Source organism: Enoplosus armatus, chromosome 12 (genome assembly GCF_043641665.1).
Source record: "Enoplosus armatus isolate fEnoArm2 chromosome 12, fEnoArm2.hap1, whole genome shotgun sequence".
In the NCBI taxonomy this organism is placed as follows: domain Eukaryota; kingdom Metazoa; phylum Chordata; class Actinopteri; order Centrarchiformes; family Enoplosidae; genus Enoplosus; species Enoplosus armatus.
In genome coordinates this window covers 6,154,709-6,168,225 of record NC_092191.1, presented here as the reverse complement: position 1 = coordinate 6,168,225, position 13,517 = coordinate 6,154,709, and the positions used below count along the sequence as shown (strand labels likewise).

At 38.1% G+C, this 13,517-nt stretch overlaps 2 protein-coding genes across 3 annotated transcripts; one reads left to right on the top strand and one right to left on the bottom strand.

Moving 5' to 3' along the window:
- On the bottom strand, positions 1 to 3,220 carry mrpl57 (mitochondrial ribosomal protein L57). The gene is made up of 2 exons (XM_070916324.1): positions 3,097 to 3,220; positions 1 to 604 (listed from the first exon to the last, which is right to left on the bottom strand). The coding sequence occupies exon 2, from the start codon at positions 587 to 589 to the stop codon at positions 278 to 280; it is 312 nt and encodes a 103-aa protein (XP_070772425.1). The 5' UTR covers positions 590 to 604; positions 3,097 to 3,220; the 3' UTR covers positions 1 to 277.
- A 493-nt stretch (positions 3,221 to 3,713) lies between these two features.
- LOC139293926 (cytochrome P450 3A56-like) lies at positions 3,714 to 11,398 on the top strand. Of its 2 annotated transcripts, XM_070915608.1 has the most exons (13): positions 3,714 to 3,790; positions 3,943 to 4,036; positions 4,279 to 4,331; positions 6,202 to 6,301; positions 7,398 to 7,511; positions 7,674 to 7,753; positions 7,845 to 7,987; positions 8,097 to 8,221; positions 8,580 to 8,664; positions 9,231 to 9,391; positions 9,497 to 9,723; positions 10,614 to 10,776; positions 10,883 to 11,398. In XM_070915608.1, exons 1-13 carry the CDS (start codon positions 3,720 to 3,722, stop codon positions 10,955 to 10,957), a joined length of 1,491 nt encoding a protein of 496 aa, XP_070771709.1. In that variant the 5' UTR covers positions 3,714 to 3,719; the 3' UTR covers positions 10,958 to 11,398. The 2 variants fall into 2 exon arrangements, with proteins under 2 accessions (XP_070771709.1, XP_070771708.1); XM_070915607.1 differs by lacking the exons at positions 3,714 to 3,790; positions 3,943 to 4,036 and having other exon boundaries at positions 4,279 to 4,370.
- The last annotated feature ends 2,119 nt before the right edge of the window (positions 11,399 to 13,517 follow it).

Sequence of the window (13,517 nt, the reverse complement as noted above, 5' to 3'; positions counted from 1 at the left end):
TTTAAAATGTTGAGCAGTTTTTATCCGAAGGAGCTGCACTGAATGTGGAGCAATTACAGTTCTGTTGCAGTGTGGATTCAGTCTGTGACACAGAAGCAAACAGTTTACACATTTGTTTTATGGAGGCAGATGGAATTAAACCAGTCTATTGTGGACTTGGTTCACAACTTTTCAGCTGACACACAAAGCTACACATAATGAAACAGAGCTTTCCTGTGCACATTGTTGTATTGTCACATTATAAAGACAGTCTTTGCATGTCATTTTTCTGCTCACATTAACTTGACCACGTCTTGGTGATTTTGAGATGATTCAGGTGATCTGTGATGTGCTTGTGTTCAGGAAACTTGACGAATTTGGCCTCCTTAATCTTGAGCCAGGTCTGGGCCCTGCGTTCTGCGGCGTGGCAGTACTCCTGCTCCGCAGTCATGTACGGCCGGCTGATCCAGTATTCGTTCTCAGCCTCGCGCTCCAGGTGCTTCAGCGTATTGCGTTTCATCTGCCACGTAATTTGTCGTGGACGCCGATACTTCCCGATCCACTGCTTCCCAGGGATGCCTTTCCGCAGCAGCGTGAGGGTGAGGAACATGGCAGCTAATTATTTCTGAAAAGACAAAACAGTACAGTATGAAATACTGTTCATGCCAGAAATACGTGTCTTCAATACAGGTATTGTGTACTAGTCATATGACCATAACAGTACAGAATTGTTCAGTATTATAGGCCTTATCCACAGCAGACATTTTGTCTTGTCATAATGTAGTAGGAAAAGCAAAGATATTACTAGTAACATTGACAATGGCTCTGTTCTATTTAAGTGTCTCAGTAAGCCATGACAGTGTGATGGTGAGCCAGAATGCACAATACCAGGAGCCTGATACTGAAGCAGCTAAATGGAATTCAGCCAGGTTTATCATTTACACATGCTTCTCCTACTGTGACATGTGAAAATGTATTAGTGAAAAAGTCCTATTAAAGGCTCTGCACACCCACACAGGTGTTTTATGTTAACTGGCTGATTACTGAACATTTGAATGTCATTGTTGTCTACCATCGTCCTTGCGCTCACTTCACCCGCCCTCTACAATGCTTGTGTTATTTTGCTGTGTGTCTCGTCCTACTCACTGGAGCGAGTTTCGTTGTGCACCTTTAGAGTGATAGCGGTGTAAGTAATGTGCAAGAAAGGTAACAGGAGAATAATGGACACAGAGCACACACAGCTCCGAGGAGAGATCTAATCAGTCAACGGAAGTGAAAACACCTGTGTGGGTGGATAATCAGTGTGGAAGGGCTTTAATAAACCTTCATATCATAAAAAAATATCTGCAAAGTAAAATGAAGCCAATTAAAGACAAATAATCCTCATCTTGTGAGGATAGGAATTGGCATTCTAAACCAAGATGAACATAAATATTACCAAGAAGAGGCTTTACCACTGTAAAATGTTATTATATGCCCTTGACTTTCACCTTTACATTTTTACAGATTACTGTCCATTTACTGTTTACTACAACCAGAGAGGAATTTGACCCATTTGAGCCTCTACTTCATGAGGCTGTGAATTATATTTGGTTAGTTATTGTTGTCCTTCGGCACACTGATGAGTCATGGATCGTGATCATTTTACAGCAGTGTGTGACAAGGACATAACCACAGCAACTTTATCTCTTAAAGGTTAGGTGGGTTATTGTGTGAAAAGTGACAGTAAAAACTGTTTAAAACTGCTATAATCCATTTTTTTCTTCTTAACAAGGAATTAAATGACTATGTGTATGTGAAAGGAGTCGCTGCTCATCGTTTTGGTTTCATGGCCCACAACTGTCTCACAAATCTCATGTCGGTTTCTGCTGCAGCAGGCAGTGGTTTTTGGTAAATAAGCTCTAAAAAATAAATACAAATAAAAAGACCTGTACACAACCTGTTCGGCATCAAATGGCAGACAGACTAGCTGGTGAACATAGTGGAGCATTTAGCAGCTAAAGAGCCAGATATTTTGCTTTGGAGTGACTGGAGGCCGAAACCAGAGATTAAAGGAGAGTGAATATTGGACCTACTGTACATTCACCAGGTGGCCAGAAACATGACTCTAAATGAATGATCATGTTGCTCAATGTCTGAAGGAAGAGTAAATAAGCAAGTGTTGGCTAACAAGTTCGCTGCACAACTTACATGGTGATAATAAAGTCAGTGTTGTGTTCAAAACTTTTTTTTCCATTGCCCCAAAGTTGCCAAATTTTCAGTTATTGCAGGTTTAACAAATAGTTTAACGAACAAGTTTGATTTAAGTGGGATAATGAGCAAGCATTGACAACAGTCAGTATTTTAGACTTTTCAGAGCAGACATTTTGACTTGTCATAGCAGAGGAAGCACAGGTGTGAATGATAACAATAACAACAGCTCAGATACATTAAAGTGTCAGCCATGACAGTGAGCCAACATGGACAATATCAGGGCCCTGGAGCTGGAACAACTTTATCAATTACTTTCACTATTTTTATTAATTACACCTGTGCTTCTCCCACAACTTGGTTAACTGGTTTAAAAGCCACAGACAATATTTTTTCATTCAGATGGATAGAAAAGTATTTAGTGATTCTTGACGATAGCAGGGTATCTATTTTTCACAAAATCTGATCAGCTCTGTGACTCCAAAGTAATGGTAATAAAACATGAGGCAAAAACTTGGGAAGACATACAATATGCCCATATGTCAAATATCAAACACAGAAATCAGGAATGGAATAATTACATGGGGTTAACAAAATGTTAGAAACACCTCTGTGTAACGCTATGCAACGCAAAAGCACCACAAACTGCTCCTAAAATGATCAAAAAGTTAAATCAACGCCTACTTCAACTGTTTTCTTACGTGAGGTCTCGTTGCACCCGAAGTCAAAACATGACCCCCAAATTACAGCTACAGTGCTAGTGCGTGCAAAAGGCTATTTTATGTTTGCTAACATTAGCCAAGTGGACGTACAATGTGAAGCTAGCTTAGCAGTAGCCTGACGTCCCAGACCAAGGGCAGCTTAGAAATGGCTTAATTTGACGCTCATAGCAGAAATAAACCTGTAAGACACGCATTTGTTCCTTACCTCACTGTCTAACTATTACAAATGTAGTTCACTTTCCGACGACAAAAGGAAAATACAGACAGTTTATAGAGACCAGTGCGGAAATGTGAGAGACACAGCGATGGGGGTCAGTGATCGTATTTCCGGGTTGTCTACGGTGCGAGAGAAGGCTCAAACATGTTCTGTCTATGATTGAATTTCTCGCGCTATCCTTAAATGTAGCGTATCGTTTGAGAAACATACTTATAGCTATTTTATTCAACTCTTTTAAGAAATAAAGCTTAAATTAGGTCTAACACTATTAATACATGTAGCGTTTTGAGCTCCGACTTTATTCAACTTCTTCCTGTTTACATCTTGTCACAGCACAGTAGACTCCTAACACACTTACTCACAGCCATTACCTCATTATTACTCACTTTGTATATGACCTATTACATCGCTGTAAAAGACAATATTTGTGCCTGTAGCCCCCCCTGCACACACCACCAGAGATATAAGCAGCAAAGTGTGTAATCAGCGTTTATTTGTTCCTGGAGCTCCAGTCTCTGGGCTCCTCCCACTGAAGGACCGTGTGACTTGTTTCTTGTTTCCCTACGCAGTTTGTGTGGTTTGTGTCAGTTCTCCCTCAGCACCAAGTCAAAATGTTTGTCTTGACGTGGTTTTCAGCAACCACCTGGACTTTGCTGGCTGTCTTTCTCGCCCTGTTTTTACTGTAAGTGGTTTCTATACTTTTTTTCCCCCTGCAAATGTCAAAGTAGTACTTTTTGAGGGTCATTTACTGTCCTGCCATGACGATTGTTAGTTAAGGTGTTGTAATATTGATCTCTGCTCGTGTATAACACGTTTTTGTTTTTTATAATATAGGTATGGCTTTTGGCCGTACTCGCTTTTCAGAAAGCTGGGAATACCCGGACCAAGGCCTCTGCCTTTTGTTGGAACATGGCTATATTTTAGAAAGGTGAGGCACAAACATAAACAAACACAGATTTTACAGACTGGTATGTAAGGAGTTGATTGCTTTTATAATTGAGAATTAGAGATGCGAGTGTTAATAAAGTCCTTATCATTTGTAAATGTGATGACAGTAAATGCCTTGTTACCAAAACATATTTCAGTACACTTTATGAGTGTACCTGTTGGAAGCTCTGTGGCCTTTTAACCTTTTAACACTTAAACACATCTTTATGAAATTCCTTGTAGGGAATGATTTCTTTTGACCGTGAGTGCCAAGCCAAGTACGGGGATGTCTGGGGGTGAGTTGTTGCTTCATCTTTCAAGGCCATCTCCAACAGGTGTGTTGAGCTGCATTTTGTAATAAACTGCCGCATTTCGTAATAAACTAACGCATTATGTAATAAATTTTACCGCATTACGTAATAAGTTCGGAAATCATTCCAAGTGGTTTATGGCTTGGCTGGTAATTAAACATATTAGACATGGACAATTTGAAATTACAGATATATTTTGGAAATAGAAATTTTGTTGTTTGTTTAGCCTATTGAGGCAATTTCATATTTTTTAAAAATTAATCTTAGTGGAGAAATTTGCTGGTCACTGCAGCTCTCTAAACATGTACAGAAGACACTTACGTTGTTTAAGGTAGAACTTATATTCATTGGTTCATTATTATTTTGAATTGGCCGTTAAAAGCCTGCATGTGTTGGTCGCATGTATTGTTGTTGAAAGGTTCTGTTAATGCATAAATAAAGCTGTTCTTTACCTATTCATCAGCATTTCTATTTTGTATGTGCATGTGTTAATGTTTACAAATGGATTACATTTTGATGGCCAGAGTTTTGTTCTGTATTATAAGAAGCATAATAAGGTTTGTTGGACGTTTTTAAGTATTCTTGATGTGGTTTTGGTATCCAATAAACAAAATAGGAAAATCTCCATCAAACAAAGCAAAACAAAAAAAAATCTGGAATTTACAGTATATTCTCTGTTAATGCAACCTTTGAATAGTGTACTGATAGTAATTGCTAAGTACTGCCACTAGGCTAATACAGTGATACTAATAATAGGCCTAGCTTTTTACAAATACTTGAAAGTAGAATAAAATACAATTAACAAACAAATAAACTATGCTTTAGAATTGTTATTACATAATGCACCATGTTACTACATTTTCAAGAAAATATGAAAGTTGCAAGTGCATTTTGTAATAATCTTCTCAAAATGTAATAACTTATTACGTAATGCGGCAAAATTTATTACAAAATGGGTTGGGACAGTTTATTACAAAATGCGGCAGTTTATTACAAAATGCGGCTTTATCACAAAATTATATGACAAAGTTATTACATTTTGGACGTTTATTACAAAATGCACCGTTATTACAAAATGCGGCTCAACAAGGTGACATCAGTGGTGGTAGAAGTACTCAGATCCTTTACTTAAGTAAAAGTACCAGTACAAACTAGGAGACAGGCTCCCTCCTAAGGGTCACAAGACAAGTCATGAGATGATTAATGGGACAGGATGGAAGAAAAAACAAAGTTCTGCTATGCAAATTTGTATTCATTTTTTTCTCTAATCTTTGCTTTTTTTATTGAAATATTGGATATTTTCTCCTCTTTGGGCTTCAAATAGTCACTTAAATGAAAGTATCTGAGAAGGGCAGAGAGGAAATAAATGTAGTAGTGTAAAAAGTAGATTATTTGCCTCTGAAATGAATGGAGCAGAATTATAAAGTAGCAGAAAATGTATATATATATACTGTATATATATATATATATATATATATTGAGTGTAAATGTACTTATTACTTTCGACCACTGGATGATGTTCTATAACTGTAGCTTGAAGTATTTCAAGACCTTCAATAAAACAGGTCCAATGTTTATCTGATTGTTTGGAGTCATTTCTGGCATGTTCTTCAAGTGTTAAAAGTTCATCACATCATATTAAAGTTTTATGTTGACAAGTAGGATGTAAAGATTAATAATTCCCTTTTGAAATCATGATTATTTTTACATAACTTTTACATGCATATATTCATTAATACGCCATTTAGGTTTATGTCAGCTATGGATAGTCTACATGAAGCAGAGCTATATAAAATATCCATGTTTAATCAATAGCTCATACTTTGTACTGTGATGTTGTTGTGTTTTTGTGCAGGTTGTTTGATGGACGAACACCAGCTTTGATGGTGTCAGACCCTGAGATTATTAAAACTGTGATGGTGAAGGAGTGCTACTCTACATTTACCAACCGCAGGGTAAGAGATTCATCTTGTTGCATGTTATTTCACACCAGAGTCCATGAACATCCAACATATCATGTTCAATCACGTAGTAACATTTGCGGCCTGTTGTTGTGCTGTCAAATTACACAACTCTGGAAAGTCCCATGCAACACTCTGCAGAGAGGGTTTGTTTCTGCAATGACGCAAGAGTAAGAAAAGTGGGAAGATACTTATGATAATCCAAATACTTATTGTGTCCACCCTATCAGGCTGAGGAGTATTTCATAATTTCAGAGTTCATATCTCAAACTTATTTTGCTGAACCACAAAGGAAGAAGCGTTTGGCGGCTGAGTAATGACTCGTTCAAGTCTGCAAGTTTGGATTTGTAGAAATATCCTGTCGTTTCCACGGTGAGTCAGAGATTGGTGGTTTAGAAGGGCCAGGCCACACGCATATCCTCTGAGGATGTTGTTTTGATTAGGCCAGTCCACCTCCGTATAGTGGATTGACACTATACTATAAACTTAGCTTAGCTCAAAGACTGGAAACAGGGGGAAACAGTTAGCCTGTCCAAAGTTAACAAAATCCACTTAAGTTAAGACACGCCGCACAACTCTTGACCTGTGCATTGCTTTATTCACCAAATGTTTTCTTGCCTTCATCTGGGTGGTGTGTGAGGCTGTTTCTGATTTCCTTTGTTGTTAATTTGTTCATCATGTGACCGATAAATCACCATAGATACCATGCATGCAAAACATAACAATCATCCTTTTCTTCAAACTACTATGTGCCACCGTGTTGGAAGTATGTGCTCCCACCTGAACATGTTAGTTATCCCATGGATTGGTGTGGTTTGTAGATCCATAAATATTCAAATCAAATAATCAATAAAGTACAGTATGTTGATTCATCTCTGACCCAGAAAACACTCTTATTGTCAATTAGTTATGTGGTCACTACAGTCACATTTTCAAGACAGAGAGAGACGCTGGTGTTATAAGAAGTTATTGGAGCAGACAAAATTAGTTGTATGGTCTATTATGTTGGAGGAAGCAAAGCGTATAACTCTGCTGTTCAAGAATCTAAACATTCAGTGTAGATTCCTCTTAACTGTACTCATGTTCACAGGATGGTGTTTTAGCGGGACCTATGGAAGATGCAATTACAGTAGTTAAAGATGAACAGTGGAAAAGAATTCGGAGCACTTTATCACCATGCTTCACCAGCGGAAGACTGAAACAGGTTGGCATCATATCTTTATCTATGTCTGCAGTATATGTCGACACATATGTGTCTACATGTATTTCTCTGTCTATATAGACCCACTGTGAGAAGTTGGCATCAATGATAGAAACAAACATGTACAGTGCATATTCAACATTGCGCAACTCTTCTTTTTTGAAGGTGTTTCCCATCATTGCTCGCTATTCAGACCGACTCATTGAAAAACTTGGAAATTCGGATGAACCCATCGATGTCAAACAGTATGTTGTTAATCTGCTGTATGGCAGCATATCTGTACATTGTAATAAAATAAATGAATAATCCATGTTGTTCTCTATTTTTCTGTCGTAGATTCTGTGCACCTTACAGTTTGGATGCCGTGACCAGTGCGTCTTTCGGTGTTGAGGCAGACTCCATAAACAATCCAGATGACCCTCTTAATGTTCATCTCAAGAAGATTCTTAACTTAAGATTATGGCTTGCACTTTTAATGTGTATGTACTTCTTTCACCTCTGTTATAGGCGGAGATCATTTGATCATATGAACTCCTTGGGATCACCAGTATGCACATTTTGGCTAACAACCCTTTGGTCTCCTTTCAGTTATATTTCCCTTTAGTGCCCATCTGTTTAAGCTCCTGGGTATTGACATTTTACCCAGAGTCAGCGTGGATTATTTCTACAACATCATCAAGAGATTTAAAGACCAGCATCATGCAGAGGAATCTGTAAGCATTTCATCTGCACCAAATGAAAAAGAGAATTAAAGGAATGGCTTGACATTTTGGGCTTATTCGCTTTCTTGCCAAGAGTTAGATGAGAAGATCAATACCTCTCTCATGTCTGTACGCTAAATATGAAGCTCTCGTCTAACTCTTAGCAAGACAGTGAATAAGCATGTCTCCCAAAATGTCGAACTTTAAACCCTCAGGTACGGTGGGGTGGAAAAGGTGCATCTTACAAATATACTTGATAACTTTCTGTGCTCTCTCATTCAAATCAGTATTACCTGTCACATTTTAAGTTGATATAGTTTTTCTCTTGTGCCTTTTGTGTCGATGTTGAATGGTCCCTGTGCTGGTCTAGATTCGGGCAGACTTCCTGCAGGTGATGATTCAGAGCGAGATACCAGAATCAGAGATAAAGAGTGAACAAGATCAGCCAAGTAAAGGTATGTTTGCGCCACAGAACTAAGTCAGAAAGTCGAGGTGACACTAAGAGTCCATGCATTCAAATGGTTCTTCACCTTCATCAAGTCATTCAGCTCAGGAGAAACACATAAGAGTCTGTTTATGAGGGGATTCTTCTTCACTAAGATAATCAACAAGATAACTGGTGTTTTCAGATTATTGATCTGACAAACAAATCTGATTTGAAGATGTCGCCTTCAACTTTAGGAAATTGTGGCTGGCATTTTTCTCTATTTTCTGACACTTCATAGACCAGACAACGAAAGACTTGTCAGATTATGTGATAGCGAAACTAATTAGTTAAAGCCCCACTGATCATTTTGATGGTGGCTTTGATAATGTCAGAAGTAAGCATTAAATGTGTGCCTATTTTTGCCTAATATTTATATCTCCTCATTTGACATTAAAAGGACATTAATAATCCACAATAGTAGCCACTAATAACACCAATAGTACAATAGCTTTGAATAAGATCCTGAAATTAAAAAAAATTAAATAGAAAAAAGTTTAGATGCAGAACTTGCAGATGTGCTTTGTTTTGTTTTAGGTTTGACCGAACACGAGATTCTCTCCCAGGCCTTCATTTTCATCTTTGGTGGCTACGAGACCACCAGTGTCACTCTCTCTTACATCCTTTATAATCTGGCCACCAACCCCGATGCGATGCAGACCTTGCAGGAAGAAATCGATGCCAACATACCGAGAGATGTACAGTAATCCTGCATGTGATTTGTTGCCATTTGTAACTTCACGTCGTTCTGCAGTTTCTGTTTATTTTGTGTGTTTGATTCCTCCTTTACCTTTTGCCTCCAGGCTCCCATTTCCTATGAGGATGTGGTCGGTCTACAGTACCTGGACCACGTTTTGTGTGAGTCACAGCGTTTGCTTCCCACTGCACCTCGGCTTGAGAGGAAGTGCAAAAAAACTGTCCAGGTCCACGGCCTCACCATCCCTGCAGAAACCATGGTTGTGATTCCTGTGCACCTGTTACACAAGGACCCACACTTTTGGAGCTCACCTGAGCTTTTCAGACCAGAGAGGTGAATGTACATTGAGCTAATCTTTCACTCTTTACATTAATGAATCTAAGAAAATGTAAGTACTTAAATTTGGCACGTTATTCTTAAAGTGAGACTATGAGACCACAAGGTCCACTCAGTAGCTGTTCCGGTCATATCACACAGTCTTCTTTAACAGATGGAGTTACACAGTTGTTGTGGAATTGATGTGATGTCTCGTCCATGTTGGCTTAAAAGTTGGGACTGAATGTTCATTCTTGACCTTGGCAACAGCAGCTGACAAAATGTAAACAGTGGCCACAGCAGTAACAGTTTGCTGGTCATACCAGACCAAGTAAAGCTGTAGCTGATAAACCCTTCAGTACATTTTATTGCTTATGGACTCAACTTTTCTTTTGTAAAAGAATTGAAGTGTTAAATGTTCTTTCAAAAGTTACATAGTCTTGCTTTAAATGTGCTTATTCGCCATGTAAATTACAAGTTACACAAAGAATAATTTGTTTATGTGATATTTCTTGCATTTGATGTGGCTGTTGTATGCAATATGGAAAAGTTAAAGGAAACCCTTTCTGTTTACTATGTGGACGAGTACTCTGGCTTGGTTAACTGTCTGGTTTATTACAACTAGAACCTCCTCAGCCTCAGACCAGCCTGGAAAGAAATGTGCAAACTGAACAGGCATTGCATGCACCACTAAAAACGAAAAAATGCACGAAACCTCACAGTTAGGTCCACTCAAAGGTTAGATATCAGTGCAAATTGCAGTATTATGCAGACCTTGTGCCTGACTTAAAATACTACATTACATAATGTGTAGGATCATAATGACTTTTACTAACACAAACCTGTTCAAGCATACATAGCTACGCTCTCTCAGTGGTGACTATCTGTGTGCCCGTCTGTATGTGCAGGTTCAGTAAAGACAGTGGGGAGGAGGTGAACCCGTACGCGTACATGCCGTTTGGGCTTGGTCCTCGCAACTGCGTTGGGATGCGCTACGCTGTCCTCGTCATGAAGGTGGTTGTTGTCCGTCTCCTGCAGAGTTACACTGTGGAAACATGCAAAGACACCGTGGTAAAACACACTACACGCACAGCAACACACACACACATTCATGTGCATTCAGATTCATACTACTCTGCTGTCATGTCCCTGATATTACATTCATTTCTTCCTTTAGATTCCTTTGGAGTTTAACTGGCTACTCCAGCCAAAAAAGCCAATAAAACTCAAGTTCGTTCCCAGAGAACAGTAGTACAAGAGGGATCATCTCCAAATATTCCTTGCTTCTGAATTTCTATCAAACTCATTACTTTGTAGTTTGTCCTCCAAGTGTTTATACTGCTGAAACTCATATACTACTTAACTACTTAACTCACAGAGCCTCAAACACCAGATTTTTCTTGCAGTTGATGAATCAAATGTATTTTATCCACTTCTACGCTTTTCTATAAATTGTCTTGAATCTTTAATTTTACTGCATCTTGAACGCAAAAGCACATAACCTTTCTTGCTTTTTATGGTACAGTAGATGGATTTACGTGATGGTGTTAATGACTCACCTTGAGCGTCTTTATAAAATTATAGAATGGATTTGTGACTAAAAAAAGGACAGTGACTGCAGGACAATGCACAATAATGAGGGAGCTCGTTGTAAGAGGCAGATTAGAGCATGTACAATAAATTGATCCAAGCAGCTGTATTGTTTTATCTCCTTTTGTGTTTTGTGTGTGATAAGCTTTGCTTTTCTTCCTTTTTTAAGCTTCTTGCCTCGCGACAGGCACCATACCAATGTGTCAATGTACAGGATTTTGATGCAGAAGTATTTCTATTCACACATTTAACCTTATGAGCTTTATAATCTAATAAAACTACAACCAGATAAGAAGCTGCTGGTCTTTGCAAGTAACAGACTTCACTGATGGCTCTATCACTGATGGGTATTTGTCTCCACCTAGTGGTTGACTCAGCTTCACCAGAGACACTTGACACCAACTTGTCATGAACTATACTGAATGGATTCAAATTTTACTTTTCATTAGTTTTAGTTAAAACTTTTACAACTGCCCACCTCTGATTACATCCAAAGAAATATCAAATAGGCTGTCAAATGAAAATACTTTTGTTTGCAAACACTGATTCACACAAATTTAATTAGTAGCGCTTTAGAGGCAGTAGTAGGCAAACCTTTTTTTCCTTTACCTTTGGACAGACCCAGGCTAGCTTTACCCCCTGCTTTCAGTAGACAAACATGAGCGGTATCGATCGTCCGTTTAATTCACTGCAAGAATACAAAAAAAGAAAAAAACAGGAAGGTTCATCATTCATTGGCATCCTTCTGGGACTAAATGTAGAGTAGCATAACAAATAAACGAATTCATCAAAACAGTCACGACACGAAATAGGAGTCAGAGATTGTATACTTTTCTTTAATAACTTTACAACAGGGTACAAATCGGGTCCAGTCCTCTGAAGGCTCTGTGAAAGTTCACTGTAAAACAGCTGAAATCAGTTTTTGTGGGGTATGAATGACCAAGGTTTCCCAATCTACATTCATAGCTCTCACAAGTGGTGCAAATGTCCCACAAATAACCATCTGATAGGACTTTTACTATTGTAATGAAATAACCACATTTACTCAATGAGTTTTATTCCAAAATGAGACATTCATTAAAAACGCTGGACACGTGTGATGAAAAAAAAAACAATGAAGTGAAGATCAGTGAAGTTTTAGGTATCTTTGGCCTCAGTAATGGTGATTTGTGATACTTTAAATGTTGAGATATGAACATAAAGTTTTTCTCCCTCAGCATTTTGAAATGGAAGGCTACATATATTTGTTAATCCAATTTAGCTGGTGGATAAATAGGGTTTTGATGAGATATTGTTAATTTGTCAATAAACAGAAATGATCACATACCAGCAGAAAACTCTGAAGCTGTGAAGGTTAAGGGAAACCTCAGTGTCAAGTAACAGTACAAATAACAGCCAGCAGAGGGCGCCGACATGAGCAGTACATGTGTTTGTCAGTCTGTGCATTAAAAATAAACTTTTCCTTTGTCAGACTTACTAAAACGTAAAAAGTAACATTTAAAATTAAGTTCATGATACACTGAGTTGAAACCTTTCACTCCAAATCACATAAATATGCTGGTTTCTTGAGAAATGTTGTCATTGTGTGTCGTGCTTTAACACTGCCTCTGTCCTGAAAATAATATTTTTTACCAGTAGTTGAAATCTGAAAAATGATCAGCCACTGCACCAAAATAATGTTACTGAAAATGTCCTAAATTTAGCCAGAGGACAAAAAGTTTACTTCATTTAAAGAAATCCAATCTCTTGAGGATGCTGCAACATTTTGTTAAAAAAAGAAAAAAAGAGAAAAGAAAACGCTTGGAAACACTGCTACATTTGTTAAGAGTATCTGTGTGTGTTTGATGTCGGGAAATGTGGCCCAGTTGGCAGCTTGTTGAGACTAACCATTTATAATACAAGTGTGCACACACACACACTCACATTCATGCACAGACAGGAAAACAAAGAGCAGCACAGGCTCATATACAAACAACCAGGTTGTAAACAAAAGCTCTTTTTTTAAATCAAAGAGAGGAGTATAAAACTGCACCGATACAGTGCGTTCTTGAAAACCTCTATGGAGTGACTACTGCATTAGAAAAAGCAACAGTATACACAAACGTAAAATGTGGGATAAAAAAGTTAAAAGGATTATTATATATTACAAAGCCTTTTGGAGTCCTGAGTTTATCAAACATAAACAAAACAGACAAAAAGGCCAGAGTCCATATATCATAGAA

Bases quoted from the DNA above. Each gene is read 5' to 3' on its own strand.
- mrpl57 (XM_070916324.1), bottom strand. From the start codon at position 589: ATGTTCCTCACCCTCACGCTGCTGCGGAAAGGCATCCCTGGGAAGCAG.
- LOC139293926 (XM_070915608.1), top strand. From the start codon at position 3,720: ATGTTTGTCTTGACGTGGTTTTCAGCAACCACCTGGACTTTGCTGGCT. The intron at 7,988-8,096 runs GTATGTACTTCT...GTCTCCTTTCAG, and splicing joins ATGGCTTGCACTTTTAATGT to TTATATTTCCCTTTAGTGCC. The intron at 8,222-8,579 runs GTAAGCATTTCA...GTGCTGGTCTAG, and splicing joins AGCATCATGCAGAGGAATCT to ATTCGGGCAGACTTCCTGCA.